This window comes from Malania oleifera, chromosome 6 (assembly GCF_029873635.1).
Source record: "Malania oleifera isolate guangnan ecotype guangnan chromosome 6, ASM2987363v1, whole genome shotgun sequence".
Taxonomy (NCBI): domain Eukaryota; kingdom Viridiplantae; phylum Streptophyta; class Magnoliopsida; order Santalales; family Ximeniaceae; genus Malania; species Malania oleifera.
This window is the reverse complement of record NC_080422.1, coordinates 353,356-372,089: the sequence shown is the minus strand read 5'-3', so window position 1 is coordinate 372,089 and position 18,734 is coordinate 353,356. Positions and strand designations below refer to the sequence as shown.

General features: G+C 36.1%; 1 protein-coding gene across 4 annotated transcripts in view; it reads right to left on the bottom strand.

Annotated features, from left to right (window-relative positions):
* The window catches only part of LOC131158796 (probable cinnamyl alcohol dehydrogenase 1), a 75,804-nt gene that overhangs the window by 44,421 nt on the left and 12,649 nt on the right, over positions 1-18,734 (bottom strand). For 2 of the 4 annotated variants that reach the window (XM_058113667.1, XM_058113668.1), the window contains exons 3-4: positions 11,163-11,276; positions 10,833-11,063 (exon numbers count right to left, since the gene is read on the bottom strand). In XM_058113667.1, the coding sequence (XP_057969650.1) occupies positions 10,833-11,063; positions 11,163-11,276 (345 nt within the window). The remainder of the gene's footprint in view (positions 1-10,832; positions 11,064-11,162; positions 11,277-18,734) is intronic. The other 2 variants (XM_058113669.1, XM_058113670.1) reach the window with 1 other exon arrangement.

Here is an 18,734-nt window from a genome sequence, read left to right as displayed (position 1 = left end):
TTAGCATATGGAGAGAAGAAGGTTCTGAGTAGATGGTACAATGCTTCAACAGAGCATGACGGCTCAAAACCGAAATATGTAGGATGGCTCGAAGCCATGAAATGCAAGACAGCTTATAGCCATAAAATGTAAGACAACTTGAAGCCGCAAAATGTAGATGCAAGAAAAACAATGCAAAATTGCAATATTTAATGCAAAAATGTAATAATATGACAATGACAAAATATGCCCAATATGATGTAAATGATAATGTCATGCAGCCATAGTGGTGTCAAAACGTTGGCATGAGGTAGTGATGATGTAAGTGATGATGGCAGAAAGCCACAATGATGTATTCTATAATACATGTAGGCCAAGGAACCCCCCAACTAAATCAAAAAAACTTTTGAGAAAAATGGGCACTATTAATTTCCTGAAAAGATGTTTGATGGTGTTAGGCGTGAGGGAGATGATCAAATGTGAAATCCATAATGTTTTTATTTGTGGAAAGCTAGCTTGAAAAAGGCAATGAACCCCCACATTTAAAAATATTTTGAAGATTGCCACTCGTCGAGGCATGCATACACCAAAGGTCTTGCGGCTCTTTAATCCAATCCATTGGGTTGGGGGGAACCCTCTATCTTTGATCCCAGCGAAATCTTCAAATCCAAATCTGTGCACTAGACTCTTGCTCCAACTCCATTAATATTTTTGTACCGAAATTGATTTAAGGTACCAGCCCCCCATGCTCATGTTCCAAGGCTACCACTAGCCAAAGTTTCTCTTTAGCAATCCATTTGTCAATATAACCAATTAAAACAATGTATAGCAGATGATGTGGATCAGAAATACTAAAGGGTAAAAGGGGAGATCAAGACTTTGATGCTGAAATAAAGGGTGGTGGAATGCCTATTTATCATGATGGTGGTTATTCCACGCAAGGTCAAATATGCATGGTGATGTAGAACAAGAAGCAAGACCTTGGAAAGATCCATGTTGGAGACTACTTAAGAAGAATTGGATCGATAATTGTTGGGTTTAATTCCAGTCGTGTCCCCAAATCTCGAACATCACTTTCTAGCGACCATCTTGCAACACCACCCACAACATCAAACACAAAACACCCCAACGCCCCTTCCCCAACAATTTCATTGCCTTCCGATCACCAGAAGAGCCTCATGCACAAGCCGTTTATACTCCAGCCGTCAGCCGTCAAGAATTTCTAGTGTCTTTTGTTTTTCTCATCACACCACCACCATCCCAGCGCTCCCCACCCACTGATCTGCACTCGGCTGAAATTTTATCACCGGAATCTCGCCGCTGGCAGCTCACGTGCCCCACACACCGCGAAGCACGTGAGAAAGTCTCCCAGAGTCTTCTACAATTTTTTGTCTCGTGAGAAATTGCCCACAGGCACAATATTTTGAGTCTCTCCACGATAATTTCATCTGCATCTTGATATTTTGATCGCGGACAAAATATACTATAAGCAAGCGCGACAATTTGGCTCAAAACCCTAGAAACAGTCATTGCCAGCATAAAAAATAAAATAAAATTCAGGTTTTGTTGCTGTAATTTGTGACTTTTCTTTGTGAATTTGTTTCATTTCAGCAAAAGAATCAATATCAGGGTGAATTGAAGATAATTTTTGAAAAATTGGGAGTAAGGCTTGTGGGAAATGGTATTAAAGGGTTGTTCGAGATATATAGCTGCAGCATATATATGCATAAATCCAGCAACATGGTCATGAATTATTGGAACAAGGAATGCCATTTATCATAACTTGGGCACAATTTCAAGCATATTTCCACACATTTCTTAAGTGTGGTGGAAAGGTATGCAAATTCATCATTGATGAAAGATGTCCTATGAACATGGTTTCTAGAAATGGAATTACTCGAATGCAACTTCATCCAGAACCTCATCCAAAGCCTAATGAGTTGTCTTGGATTGATAACACTACCTTACATGTTTATGAAAGATGTTTGGTTCCTATCCAAATGGGTGCTTTGATAAAGCTTGGTGTGATATCATACCTATGAAGATTGGCCATGTACTCCTTTGGTTCTCCTTGGTTAGATGATTTGGGTGCGACCCAAGGATATGAGAACACATGTCTTCCACTATACCGGAAAGCAAATCATTTTGAAGCCTGCTCTGCCAACCAACCAAAACAAAGAATCTGAGATTATCAATCATGTCAAAGTTACTCAACTTGAAGACACCACAAGCAAGGCAATAAATGTGTTCGAAGACATCCAAAGTCCTGCAAACATTCCCACTATAGAGTTTGTAATCCCCGATAAGTTCATTAATGCTAATTCTCAAGTCAAGCCTATGATGTTATCAATGGGATCCATGTTGGAGACTACTTAAGAAGAAATAGGAGAGAGGAGAAACCAAGGGGGAACTCACGTTCAATCAGCAATTCAAAATCATCAACAACTGCTTACAACATGGCTTTCACACACAATTTACAAGAAAGCCTCCTCATATGAAATTGCATAAAAACCCCTAGAACTACATTACATTACAAACATACCCCTAGAATACACAAATACTACAAACCAACCCCTAAAATACACATAATACTATACTAATTATACTAAATATAAAATAAACTACTAATCAAACCCAACAATTATCGATCCAATTCTTCTTAATTAGTATCCAACATGGATCTTCCCAAGGTCTTGCTTCTTGTCCTACATCACATAGCTTTACTGCAAGTAGCAAACAAAAGGTTACTTTTTAATCAAGGTTCTAAAAATGATACCCAACAAACCAACATGTAATCATGTCACAGCTTTGATGTTATGGTGTAATAGGAATCGTGCATTATTATGAAGGCAAAGCTTGTTTGATTTGATGTAGTGGTATAAGGACGAAGGCGCATGCAGACTAAGACTCTACACCATAAGCAGTCAACCATTGATTAGAATGAACTTTTTAAGCAACAATATAATTTAAGCTCAGGGCGAAGAAAGAAGGTATGTTTCGGCTCAAAATATAATGTATACACAGATCAATAAGGATTACGGATCACTATCATTAGTTGCCTTTATGCAATCCCAGATGGTTGTTTCTATAATGAATGTCCACAGTTGCCATGTTGCTTCACTAAATAGGTCCCCTGATTGCTGCTTCCTTTCCATGCTCTAACTTTTTCCTAGGCCGCCCTTGCGGGTTTTCAACCTAGAGAACTTCATTTTTTCGATCTCCTCTTTCTCTTTCCTTTTCTTTCATCAATTTTGGACAACCTTTTTCAAAAATTGTGTTAGGAGTTGTGACCTCAATGTAGACTTACAAATTCAGGACAAAACGTAGGCTAAGATTAGGTAAGTGAAACGAGGAAAACTAAGGGAAGTGCTTTGGTGGGTCCTAGAAAAGAAAGGAGTATACAGTATGTATACTAATGTCAGTGAGGGTATGTATGATAGAGTAAATACTAGTATTAAGACTGTAGGTGGAGATTCTATGACAATAGGTGTACACCAAGATTCTACTTTCAGCCCCTATCTAGAATCTTAGTTCCCTTGGTGTATATTGCTCTCAAATGATATTGTTATGATTGATGATAGTAGGAGTCGGGTAGAATCCAAGGTAGAACTTTGCAAAACAACCTTGGAGTCTAAAGTTTACGATAAGTAGAAACAAAACAGAATATATGTAGTTTCAACCATAAGGATATTGAAGATAAGATTAAACTCGATAATCAAGAAATCCACAACACCAATATGTAGGATCTATTATGCAAGCAAAAGGAGAAATTGAATAGGATATAATACATAGAGTTAAAGCAGCCTAGGTAAAATGGAAGAGTGCTTCAGGGGTAATCTGTGATTGTAGGAAACCGGCTAAATTAAAAGGAAAGTTCGATAGGATGGCCATAAGACCAGCCATGCTCTATGGGTCAGAATGCTATGCAACCAAGAAACAACATATTCAAAAACTAAAGTAGCCAATATGCAAATGTTAAGATGGATGAGTGGTAAAACATTAAAGGATAAATTATGGAATGAACATATTCGCAATAATCAAGGTATAGCACCAATAGAAGATAAGATAAGGGAGGGTGGCTAAGATGGTTTGGGCATTTGAAATGTCGGCCAAGTAGTGCACTAGTGAGAAGGAGCATTCTAGTTATTGTTCATTGTACTAAAAGAGGTAGGGTAGATAACTTGGAATGAGGTTGTGAAGAGGGATTTAAAAGCTCTAAAGCAAGTTGAGGATAATGCCCTTGATCGCGTGAATTGGCAAAAAAAGATTCATAAAGCCAACCCCACATAGTAGACTTAGAGCTTGTTGTTGTGGAAACTGAGGTTCAAAAACCCGATGATTCACCCCTTGCCCCGATGTTGTTGTAATCTGAATATTTGAAAGCAACAAAATTTGGACCGAAATTATTTAAGACAAGCTGCCCACATACCCATAGGATCAGGTCCTGACATAATTTGGGTTGACATTATGTTGAAATGTTGTTGAATTGCCTTTTCAAATTTGATGTTCATTTCATCGCTTTTGCATTCATTTCCCATTGTCATGGGCATATTTTGCTTACATTTGCTTTCCTTTTTTTTTTTTTTTTCAGCCAAAAAAAAGAACCTAATTTAACCCCTCCTCTTCTACGGCTTTGAAATCAGCTCTCATCTGATAGAGCAATAATTCCTTTTCAGATTCAGCTATGCTGCCCAACTCTTCTTCCAAGTCACAGTGCAGCTCATTTCTTCATTCCCCTCCCTTAGAACTGACAACAAAGGAGAGAACTGATTACTAGTTTCCACATGCTCCCTGTCATTCATGTGGATCACTACTCCGTTGCTTATGGTCTCTGGACCTTCGCCTTCCTAAAACTTTTGTACCCTACCCCAACCGTCAAACCTATGCAATCTATTCTACCCCCTCCCACTTCTACCATAGGTCTAGGTGGCTAAGTCTCTTGGATTAGACTCTTTTTCACCATCCCCTGTTAGTTCAGTGGTTTGAACTGACTTTGATTTCATAATCCCATTGCATATTGGGCCTTTAAGTGGTCGGCCCAACCTTACCAAATCCTAATGTCCCCCCAAAGGACCTCCCATTAATTTTAGAAGCATTCTTTGCATCCCAACCAATTTCTCATGCAGTGTTGGGATACCTATTAGGAGAAACCCCCCCCCCCCCCCCGGGGTTCCCTGTGATTGCGGATGATTACCATTTTGAAACCAATGCTTGTCACTAAAAACTCCTCTGGTTGCATCAGCGAAAAAGTCTCAAGAACACACTTCTCCATTCGCTCTTCTCCTCTGGCCTGACATTCAATGAGCCACAACCAAAGCACCTCCAACTACCATTGTTGGCTTTAGAGAACTTGTTCATGGACGACGAGAATTCCAAAAAACCAGTAAGGCTATCCACCCATTTTTCTAATCACCCTAAAGAATACGAACATCAAGGAAACACTTGTTGTAGTCCTTCTCCAAGCAAATAAACCTACCTATACCATTTTCAAGAATCTTCAAGGCTTCAAGCTCACCCTATTTCCTTCCTTACTGAATCTAGCACAACAGCAACTAGCAGCGGTCCCTTTGTTTGCCTCACAAAGCACACCCAAAAGCTTTAGGACCCATACAAGTTCCTACTTATCCAAAATGATTTATGAAACATGACTTCCTACATATTTCGTGATGCGGTAGGTCCCTAAGTCCAAACGTACAACTGAAATCACTTTCCTCTTAGTTTTGAAAGTACCAAACTCCCTCATCACTATTCAAACACGAGCAAGGTTGATGTGGCTGGCCAAAAGATCGATAGGGAGCTGGATTAAGGGGTATAAGGCAGTTATAGTTGAAGTTCTTGCAACATCTCTAGCTATAAGGGAAGGGAATCGAGTCTGGAAAGGGTTGGAAAATAGGAAACACAAAATTGTATGTATACATGCAGTCTCATTGAGGGTTGGGATTGGATTTTCACGTGCAACAATTGCACTAGATGCTTCTGCGAAGAAATCCTCTCCTGATAGTCAACAAAGAGAACTTGAAGACGGATGAGAGTCGAGGAAGGTTTAGCTTTAAGGAGAGGTTAGTCAATTAGGGTTTGGATTTGAGAACAAGAACAACAATAAGACAGACCTTTTGGTGATGAGGAGGATTAGAAAGAAGAGGGGAGATCCATCGGAGAGTACATTGTCATGCTTGAGGGTTGGATAGAAAGGAACGCCAAAAGGGGAGCATCGCACTATGTTATTTCATGTCATATCTTTGTTATAATGAAATCTGTTTTGAGTAATTAGCATAGTTTATGTTTGTTTTGATTTTATTTTCAATTTGCTTTTATTTTCTTTTTCTTTTTGAGATTTTACTTACGATTTTTATTTTCTTTATCAGGATTTAGTATATCCTCGCTATGATTTTTGTACATTCTCTTTCTTAATGTATCTTCTTTTATTATCAAAAAAAAAATCAGGAAAGAAGGCTACAGAACAATTTAGTAACTATAATTTTACTAATAGACAGGAGATCGAATGGGAATTTAGAAATGTAAAAAACAAAAAACAAAAAAAACCAAAAAAGAGATGGGGGCAGTAAAATTTATTGTTCTTATCCCCTTAACTAATGTAGTGTATCCATCAACAAAAGTAAAATAAGGTACATTTTCAGAATATTGGAGAGTAGAAAAGAAGTAGGTGCTATCTATCATATGGACAGTAGCAACATAGTCAATAACCCAAGGACTAATGGGAGATGTACTAAATGACATATAGATAGTATGATTACTTTTTTGAGCAAAAGATGCAATGTGATGAGATTCTTGTGGAGATGCCTAATATTGTAGGAACCTTGAATGCTCCTCCCCTAAGACAACTATAGTACGTTGTTCACCTAAACAAGTGACTGACAAGAGAAATACACTTTTGGGATTTGGACTCTCCACCCCAGCACACATACCACCTTGATAGAGCAGTAGATTAGAAATACACAATAAACATGCTTTTGGAATTTGCCCACTCCATCTCAACACACAACCTTCGACAACCAATGCAAACAAGAAGCACACTTCGCTCTGCAAACCACAAGCACATGACAAGCAAACCAAAAACACAGCGAAAACCACTTTCAGGCCCCAATAAACTCAACAACCATTGACATTGGACAATTGGGAAGCATCAAACAACCATTCCCTAGGTGCCCCACAAGAGAAACTAAAAAAGGTAAGATCTTTGGACAAAAAACATCATGATAAACGTAATAATATGTTTATAAAGGGATTTGAACGCTGTTGGATGAATTCAGGCCAAAAACATGCCTAAAATTAGCTTCACGCACCAGCGCATGGGGTTGGCCCTGGCTGCCTTCGACCGGTGCATGAATGAACATGGGAGAAGTTCTGGAAATTGGATTTCAATAGGGTCAAGAACCCAGATTGGCAGTGTCTGTGGGTGACACCGGTGTTGTTTTCACAAAATCTATAGTGATTTTAGTGTTCCTGAACTGGCGGGCAGTGTTGCCCAGGAAATTTCGGTGACTGCTCTGGCTTCGAGCAGGTGCAGGTTCTTTTTCAAGGCAACGATGTAGCTGGAAATTCTTCTATGATGATAGACATGCAGCGGGTTTTGGGTTTTGGGCTTCAGTCCTGATGGTGGCTGTGACAATTTGGGTTTAGGTCCCAAAATCATGTCCTGATGCCACGTTGATTAATTGGGGTAAAAAAGAAGAACTGATCGCAATGATAGGTTTCCCCTCGATTTATAATATATGTTAAGTACATAAAAATGACCATAATACCCTTACTAAATATAACTTATCAACATAACGCTAACAAACTAATAATACTAAATGAGAAAAATAACCATCAACAGTTTTTATTTCCTTTTGTGTTTTTTCCTCTTGTTTTCTTTTGATTTTTCTGCTGTGAGGATTTCGTATCCTCTCCTAGATTGTAATTCTCTCAATTTTTCTTAATATAATTTCCCTAAAAAAACATATCCAAGGTGTCCTTAACTAGGAAGGAGCATCATCTATCTTGTAAGTATTGTAAAGTTATTACAGGTGAAAGTTTGGCTACACAACATAGAGTCCTAATATTAGATATACATACTAAAAAATGCAAGAGAGAGTAAAGTAAAACAACACGAGGACTAGGTGGTGGAGCTTGAAGAAAGAAAATATAGCAAAATTCAAAGATAAAATAATCAAAGAGTGACTAGAATAAGATGGCTAACTCTATCATAAAGATATCAAAAGAGATTTTAGGTGAGCCCAAAGGGAGATACTTGGGTTCATAAAGAAATTTGGTGGTGAAATCAAGAAGTCCAAAAAGCCGTCATGACAAAAAGAAACTGGTATAAACTATGGCATGTTATGGAAATATGGAAATCCTTGAAAAGTATAAAAAGGCAAGAGAAAATTGAAAAAAGACCTTTAGTGAAGCTAAACATAGAGCTTATGATACTTTACATAATAGACTAGATACAACAAAAAAAGGAGAAAGAGACATTTATAAACTTGCTAGAGCTACAAGGAAAAAAACACAGAGATTTAGATAATATAAAATGTAAAAAGGACAAGAATGATAATGTCTTTAACTAAAGAAGAAGACAAAAAAGAGAGGTGGTGAAGATATTTTGATAAGCTGTTTAATGAAAACCAAAATGAAATATTGAACTTGAAAGTGACAGATGAGGAAAAGTCTAGATATGGGAGATCTATTTGCAAAATTCGGGTCATTGAAGTTAAGATGTCTTTGAAAAAGATGAAAAATGGGAAATCAATAGGACTGGATAACATACCAATTGAAGTTTGGAAAAATTTAGGGGATAAAGGAAGTATATGGCTAACTAATCTATTCAACATTATTCTAAGAACCAAGAAAAAGCTGAAGGAATAGAGGAAAAGCACGTTAATATCTTTATACAAAAGCAAAGGCAATATTCAAAATTGTAATAACTATCACGAAATTAAGATTTTGTATCATATAATGAAACTTTGAAAAGGGTAATTGAGCAAAAAATAAGACTCAAAACAAGGGTTTCAAATAATCAATTTGATTTTAAGCCAAGGAGATCGGCAATAGAAACTATTTATCTTTTAATAAGATTAATGGAAAAGTTTAAAGAAAAGAAGAGAGACTTGCATATGGTTTTTATTGACCTTGAGAAAGCATATGATAGAGCACCTAGGGAAATTCTTTGGCTGCTCCTAGAAAAGAAAGGGCTATATGGTAGATATACTAAGGTCATTAAGGATATATATGATAGAACAATGACTAGCATTAGGACTGTAAGAGGGGAATCAAGAGATTTTCTAATCACAATTGGTGTACATCAAGGTTCCAATTTGAGTCCTTATCTTTTTACTTTAGTGATTGACGAACTCACTTAGAATATCCAAAACAAGATCCCTTGGTGTATGTTGTTTGCAAATGATATTAGCTTGATTAATGTAACTATAAGTGGAGTGGAATCTATGTTAGAACTTTGGAGAACCGCTTTAGAGTCTGAAGGTTTTAGGATAAGTAGGAATAAAACAAAATATATGAAATGTAATTTTAGTAATATAAGGAGGAGGAGTAGTGGAGAGAAGATTAAACATGATAATCAAGATAAGCAAAAGGAGAAATTGAAAAGGATGTAATACATAGAATTAAAGAAAGTTTGGCAAAATGGAGGAGTGTGTTAGGTGTATAGTGTGATCGTAGAATACCCTTTAAATTAAAAGGAAAGCTATATAAGATGGCTATAAAGCTAGCTATGCTCTATGGTTCTGAATGTTGTTCAACTAAGAAACAACATGTACAAAAAGTAAAAGTTGTCGAAATGTGAATATTAAGGTGGATCAGTGATATAACATTAAAAGATAAACCAAGGAACGAGCATATTTGCAATAACCTAGGCATAGTACTGGTCGAAGATAAGATAAGAGAGGGGCGGCTTAGATGGTTTGAACAATTGAAATGCAGACCTGGTAGTGCACTTGTGAGGACGAGTGAGTCGTTGTTTCTGACATGAAAAGGGGTAGGAGTTGGCCTAAAATAACTTGAAATGAGGTAGTGAAGAAGGATTTAATAGATCATAATCTAGTAGATGATTGGGTGAATTAGCAGAAAATGATTCATGTAGCTGACCCCAGCCCCATCTAGTGGGACTTGAGGCTTCTTCTTCTTGTTGTTGTATGCAAGGTGTCCTTACTTTGTTAGCTATCCCACACAATCTCTCTCTCTCTCTCTCGCCCCAAAAAAAAATGGTTTTCCCACCAAGGAGCAGCACCATTAGTCTAAGGCAGCACTAATCCTACCAAAAGCATGGTCTCATGCAGTGTGTTATGGTGATCCTCATAACAATCCACCATAACAAATGTCACACAAAGGCAAGAGCACTTGCAAGCCCTCTCATTTTAGTGAACGAACCATTCCCCAACCCCACCCCACCAAAAGAAGGAATATTCCCTCAACACGAGAAATGACAATTGAAATGGTACCACACATTAAGTACTGGGCCGTTAACATTTATAAGCATTAAGGAACTATTAGAATATCACTTTACCTAAAAGTTTAAGCTTTAAGGTAGTGGGCCAACAATGTATATCATGCTTTAATAGGAACAAAGAAGCTTCTTACATCAAAAAGTTTTAAGCTTTTAGGTTGTAGGTCAACAATGTATATCAAGCTTTAATGGGAACAAAGAAGCTTCTTCCGCCAAAATGCTGCTAAGGATGAAAGGATTAATTAACTAATTCAAATAAAAAGCACCCAATACACTTGCTACAGTAAAAAGGAAGTAACTATTGACATTTTTGCACCAGTAGATCGTAGAATTTATATCCAAATAGGATAAAATAAAACATTGAACAAATAGTTATACGGTATGAAGTACTAACCTTTCATGAACAACTATGTAATTGGAATATCCTCCTTTTGTGACTGTACCATCCATGTCGATAGCATTAAAAGTGAAGACTGGACCCTTTATACAATGAACTTCGAGCCCATCATTACAATATTCACAATCTCTACATGAGTTAACATAAGTACCCACTCCAACATGGTCACCAACTTTGAATCGGTGGACATCAGAACCAACCTCTTTAACAATTCCAACTATCTCATGTCTAGTTTGTAAAATATCAAATATATATATATTAGCAGAAGGAAATTAAGAAAATATTCCATGCCAAACAAATTTTGGAATGCACTTATTCAAGCCTTACCCAGGCACTAAAGGGTACTTGGAGTCTCCAAGTTTATTCCTTGTCCAGGCTACATCAGCATAACAAACTCCACAGTGAGTAATTTTTAGGGAAACATCGTCACTCCCCACCAATCTGTGTATTTTCTCAATCCAATTGGTTAAGAAACATTGGGAAGAGATGATAAATTAACGCATTTCAAGCAATAACAAAAACTGCTCATGACAAGATTTCAAATGTTTTTTTGAGTAATTTTCAAAAATACAAAGCAATTCATGTTTTTTGTGATATAGAGATCCACCAATTAAACTTCTGATGTCAAGGCACATGCAATAAGCAACCTAGGGAAGTACACACAGCAAGCTTATCCTTGGTTCCAGTAGACAGTTTCTACCAATAGGTTACACTAGAGAATATACAAACGTGAGCAGAAGTAATTCATCCACTCAATTAAAAGTTAAATGCTTTAGACAACTTCAGTTCCTTTATTTTTTCAACTGTATTCTCAAGAATAAATGTTCCTTACTAGTGGAAGCATGGTTTTAAAAATATAGGCTGTAGTAGTACACAGAAACTAGCAACCTTCGTAACAATAGGAGTAGGTCCTACTCTTCCTATTGGGCACTGTAGTAGTAAAACAGGAATTCACACGTATTCTACAGGTGACCATGGCATTTTACAACCACCACTAGCTGCCACAATATTATAGCAGCCGGTACAAGAACTAGTACAACAGTATTTTCTTGCCAAAATGTTTCCATATTTTGGCTTCATTTATTCCTATTTCCTCATATCGAAGTATTTTCAGAACAAGACCCACATACTGGCTTATGTAGGGCTAGACCTTCTACTCGTGAGATCAACAAACCAAATTAATACAATGGAAACAGTTTTTTTTTTTATTTGCCAAAATGAGTTTAGAAATTGGCCTATTCCCGTTTTCTCCTGCTCAACCATCTTCAAAGCTAGATCTACTACTTTTAACATCAACAAATCAATCTTGGATATAGATTTCAAACGTATAGATTTGGGTGATTGGATAATATATTATATTTTATAAAGGTTGTAGGAGCATGGATTTCAAGCCAAGCATTTGGAATCGTGTAGATTTGAAAAACTGCAGCACAAAATTGCATTGACTTTCATTAAACTCCACACACTCAAATCCGAGGGTCAAACTCCATGCTCCCAAACATGGCATTAGTGTATTTGGTTGACAAAACTATAACTTGATTTCTAGCCTAGTGCCTAGATCTAGGTTGGGCCATTCTAAATGAGAGAAGGTCAAGAAGGTAGTACAGGAAACTAGGATAAAATTTGCAACTTGGAACATAAGGACACTTATAGGAAAGAGCTTGGAGTTGGTTGATAAAATGACTAGAAAAATTAATGTAATAAGCCTCCAAAAGACTAAGTGGATAGGGGAGAAAGCTAAAGAAATCAGGAAAAAAAAAATCACAATTTAAAATTTGGTACACTGTAAAAGAAAAACAAAAAAATAGGATGGAAATCATTGTAGATAAAGATTTACAAGATAATATAATAGAAGTTAAAAGAAAAGGCAATAGGATCATATAAATCAAGATAGTTATAGGCCAAGAGATATAAATGTCATTAATGTCTATGTTCCCCAAATAGGATTAACAAAACCTTAAAAAGAATTTGGGGGGATACAACAACAACAGCAACAATAACAAGCCTTAAGTCCTACCAAGCAGGGTCGGCTATATGAACATTTTCTGCCAATTCACTTGATCAAGGGCATTTTCTTTGACTAACTTAAGAGTCACCAAACCCTTCCTCACTAGCCTATTCCAAGTTATTTAGGTCTACCCCTCCCTGTTCTAGTACCTTTAACAATAACTAGTTTGCTCCTCCTCACTGGTGCACTACTTGGCCTACAATTTAAATGCCCAAACCATCTAAGCTGCCCCTTCTTTATCTTATTTTTTCCCATTGTTGTGCCTAGCTTATTGTGAATATTTTTGCTCCTTAATTTATCATTTTATGCTATACCGCTCATCCACCTTAGCATGCGCATTTCGGCCACTTTTACTTTTTGAATATGTTGTTTCTTAGTTGCTCAGCATTCTAATCAATATAGCATGGCTGGTCTTATAATTGTCCTATAGACCTTCCTTTTTAATTTAAATGATATTCTAAGACCGCACAGCACACACAAAGCACTCCTCCATTTTACCCAACAATATGGATTGTATTGTGCAAAGGATACAACACATTGGAACGATAATAAGATTATAAAAAGATACATGGAGGCCATGCATATGGAAATAAAAATGAGTTGGAAACATATTAGATTTTGCCATCTCATACGATCTTGCTATAATGTAAAGTTTGCTTTTTGGACAACTTGTGATCCAGGTAAGATGGAAATATAAATCAATAAGAGTTTGAGTTCAAAAGTGAGGTGGGCCCTTTATCATATGTACACCCACTCCCTTCATACTAAAGTTATTTAGAATAAAACACAAAAAAATAAAAAAACACTTAATAACCTTCAAGAGTGAACAAAATAAAAGCCATTTTTTTCTAGGAGGGAGACCATTTATCTTGAAAGGATTATAAAGTGATCCTAGGGGAAAGTAGGACTTCCCAACATAAAGTTTTAATATTAGATATTTGTATAAAGAAATGGAAGAAAAAAAGCAACATAAATCAAAGCAAGAGGATTCGACGGAGGAGTTTGAAGGGAGAAAATATAGTAATATTTTAAGATAAAATGATCAAGGAGAGTGAATGGACAATCGGGGTTAGAGTAGATGAAAACACTGTGAAATAGTATGGCTAACTCTATGGAATAGAAGGGTATGATCTTTAAATTGGATTGAGAAAGCTTATGATAGAGTGAACTGGGAGTTCCTAGATAAGATCTTCGTGAGGAAGGGGTTTGGAGAGAGATGGCAGCATTGGATTAGAGGTTGTTTTCTTAATGTGAACTACTCGATATTAGTAAATGGTGAGTCTAAATCTTGATTTAAGGCTACGAGAGGGAATAGGCAAAGAGACCCTCTTTCCCCGTTTTTGTTAGTTTTAGTGGTTAATTCTTTGAGGGGGATGGTGGATAGGGCAGTGGATAGAGGCTTAGCAAAAGGCTTGGAAGTGGGGAGAGAAAGGGTCAAGGTTTCACACCTTCAGTTTGCCGATGATACTATCTTTTTTTCCAAGAGGTGGTAGTGACACTCTTATCCGAGCTTATCTTTCTAGTATCCCTCTATATTTTCTCTCGATTTTAAGATTCTGACGGGGATTGCTAATAAGATTGAGAAGAGAGTGAGGGAATTTTTGTGGTCAGGGGTAAGGGGTAGTAGGGATCATCTGGTTAGTTGTGGAATGGTTTGTAGGTCTAAACAAGAGGGTGGTTTGGGTATTGGAAATATGGTGTCTAAAAACACAGCCCTCTTGGCTAAATGGCTTCAAAGGTTTCCGCTAGAGAATTCCTCTCTGTGGCACTCAATCCCTAATCTTGTCTTGCACGACAATTCCAAATTCCAGGGTTCTAGAGAGATACGAGAAAATTGGTGGATAAGTATGTGAATTTCATTTACAGAGTTTTGCTTCTGCGGTTCCAGCCAGCACCACCTTTTATAATTTTTTGACACGAATGCCCCCCCAAGGGGAGCCCTCTAGAATCCACAATCTTGAAGGGAGCTCACCTCACCATTAGTCCGTCACTGAACGCCGTGCTGCCTCTCGCCTCTCCACATCTCCGCATCGCCTCAAGCCTTCCAAGAAGGCTGAAAGCACTCTAATATCTGCTTATCTGCTCTCTTTATTCGTAAATTGTGAGCGAGTCCTAACTGTGGCTGCACCATAAATCACCAGGACCAGTGTTGTGGCAGCCGATCAGTAGCTTCCTTTTAATCCAACAATCTTTTGCGGTCTTTCTCTCACAGTGATTGGAAATACAACGTCTTGTTATCCGCCGCTGCCAACATTGGATGCTTAGTTTTCAGAAATGGCTTTGATTTCGGTTTAGTTTGAGTTTCAAATTGAGTGATTTTGTTCTCTTCTGATAATCCGATCTCGCAATCACCGAATGCAATTTTTGAGGATAAAGATGCAGCCTGATCAGCAAAGAAAGATTGATTATTACCAAGCAAAAGAACCAATGCAAATCTTTTCTACAAAATTTTGAAATCAGTATTATTTCTTTTGCATCTCTTGCATTTATAAAAGATCCTAAGAATCAGAACCTTGCATTGGGGCCAAGAAAGAAGGGATTTTAGGGCACTGGAGAGTTTGAAGATTTTGCATGAAGGTCTTTGGATTTGATTATTGATCTTAGTTTGAAGAATTCTTGCAATCATTCGTTGCTTAAATATTCTTCAATTGATTCTCGTTACCAGCATCAATTTTCCTGCATCAAAGGGTATTTTACAGCCAGTTGTCTTTACCTTTTTAGTATCAACCATTGGTGAGATATTTTCCTCTCTTGTTATTTCTTTTATTATTTCTATTATTACAATTTTTTATCAATAGTCGGTTAACCGTGGTGATTTTGTGTTTAGGATTTGTAGGCTCAATATATTGCATTTTTGTTTTTCTGTGTTTTATTTGCAAGTCTTGGATTATAACAATTCTTTTCAAAAAAGGTACTATTGCTTGGATTTTAGTCTAGCTCGTATTCACACCCAAAATTGTATGCTTTAATTTTATTTTATTTTTTTCATGCATTGTATTGTGTGTGATTTCTAGAAGTTGTAGGGTATGACTTAGAAAATTGTCTAGGTGAAATAAGTTTGCTAAAAAAAAATTACATAAAAGTGTACTTCGCTTGTGTGACACAAATTCTTTGTACACACATCCAGTCCCAAATCCCAGATAAAGGAGCAGGGCTATGTTAGATAGTTGACAGCCAACGTAAAACTTTATGAAATCTTATTATCATGGGTTCTTACCAACTTCACCTAGATCAAGGGATTAGACCAGATCAGTATAAAAGGGAGTGGGTTAATAAGTTAGCACACGAAACTAAGATAAGATTAGCAACTTGGACTATAGGGACTCTTACGAGAAAAAGTATGGAAATAGTGGAAATAATGTTTAGAAGGAAAATTAACTTAATCTGCCTTCAAGAGACAAAATGGATACATAAAAACAAGGTGGATATTATTGTAGATAGACCTTAAAGATAATGTAATAGATGTTAAAAGAATAGGGGATAGGATCATTAAAATCAGAATAGCTTTAGGCTTGGAAATAGTGAAGGTCATTAGTGTGTATGCACCCCAAATAGGCTTAAAAGAAAATCTTAAAAGACAATTTCGGGAAGATATGGATAATATTTTAAGTCATACCAAAGTCTGAAAAGACATTCATAGGAGCTTATTTGAATGGTCACAATGGCAAGGATAATATAAGATATGAGAGGATAAATGGAGGTCATGGTTATGGAGATAAAAATGAGGTCGTTGATACAATATTAGATTTTTCCATGACTTACAATTTGGTTATATTGAATACTTGCTTTATAAAAAGAGAAGAAAATAATTATCAAGAGTGGGTACAATTAAAGCCAAATAGATTTCTTCTTAACTAAAAATGGGACCATTTATCCTGTAAGGATTGTAAAGTTATTCCAGGTGAAAGTTTGGCTATACAACATAGAGTCTCAGTATTAGATATTCATATTAAAAAAATAGAAGAGAAAGAGTAGCATAAATCAACACAAGAGAACTAGATGGTGGAACTTGAAGGGATATAATATAGTAAAATTCAAAGATAAAATGAACAAAAAGTGTGATTTGACAGTAGGGGATAAGGTTGATGCAAATACTGTTTGGAATAGAATGGCAAATTCTATCGTAAGGATAGCAAAAGAGGTTTTAGGTGAGTCCAAAGGAAGACACTTGGGTAGTAAAGAAAGTTGGTGGCAGGATCAAGAAGTCCAAGAAGTCGTTAAGACAAAAAGAATTTCATATAAAATATGACAAAATTGTAGAAATATAGAAAACCTTGAAAAATATAAAGAAGCGAAAAAAAATACAAAGAAAACTATCAATGAAGCCAAACATAGAGCTTATGATACTTTATATACTAAACTAGATACAAAAGAAGGAGATAAAGATATTTATAGACTTGCTAAAGCTAGAGAAATAAAATCCAAAGATTTAGGTGATCTAAAATCTATAAAAGTTAAGAATGATAATGTCTTATTTAGAGAAGAAGACATAACAGAAAGGTTGTGGGGATACTTTGATAAGTTGTTTAATGAAAACCAAAATAAAAGATTGAACTTGGAAGTGACAAATGAAGAAAAGATTAAAAAATAGGAGATTTATTCGTAAAATTAGAGACCTAAAAGTTAAGATGGCATTAAAAAAAATGAAAAGTGGGAAAACTATAGGACCAAATAAAATACCAATTGAAGTTTGGAAATATTTAGGGCATAAAAGAATTATTTGGTTAACTAATCTATTCAATAATATTATAAAAACCAAGAAAATGCCAAAAGAGTGGAAGAAAAGTATGTTAGTCCTTTGTATAAAAACAAAGACAATATTTAAAACTATAATTGCTATTGCGAAATTAAGATTATGAGTCATGCAATGAAATTATGGGAAAGGATTATTGAACATAAAATAAGATTAGAAACGAAGATTTCAGAAAATCAATTTGATTTTATGCTTGGGAGATGAACAACGGAAGCTATTTATCTTTTAAGAAGTTTAATGGAAAAGTTTAGGAAAAAGAAGGAGGACTTGCGTGTGATTTTTATTGACCTAGAGAAAGCTTATGATAAAGTTCCTAGGGAAGAGCTTTGGTGGGCATTAGAAAAGAAGAGAGCTTGCAGTAGATATAAAGAGGTCATTAAGGATATGTATGATAGAGTAGTGACTAGCGTTAGGACTGTAGGAGAAGATTTTAGATAGTTTCCAATCACAATAGGTGTACATCAACGTTCTACTTTGAGTCTTTATCTTTTTATTTTAGTAATTGATGAAATTACTAGGAATATCCAAAATGAGATCCCTTGGTCTATGTTGTTTGCAGATGATATCGTATTGATTGATGATGGTAGGAGCGGAGTGCAATCTAAGTTAGAACTTTGGAAAGCCACATTAAAGTTTAAAGGATTTAGGGTAAGTAGAAAAAAGACAAAATATATGAAATGTAATTTCAGTAATGTAAGGAGTAGCAACAGTGAGAAAATTAAACTGGATAATCAAGAGATTAATAGCACTAATAGATTTAGATATCTTGGATCTATTATGCAAAGTGAAGAGGAAATTAAAAAAGATGTAGTAGTACATAGAATTAAGAAAAGTTGGGTAAAATGGAGTGCGTCAAGTGTGTTGTGTGATTGTAGAATACCCTTAAAATTAAAAGGAAAGTTTTATAAGACGGCTATAAAACCAACTATACTTTATGGTTCAGAATGTTGGGCAACTAAGAAACAACATGTACAAAAAATTAAAGTTGATGAGATGCGTATGTTAAGGTGGATGAATGGTTTAACTTTAAAAGATAAAGTAAGAAATGAACATATAGCATTGGTTGAAAACAAGATAGGAAGGGGCGACTTAGATGGTTTGGGCATTCAAAACGCAAGCCTAGTAAAACACCGGTGAG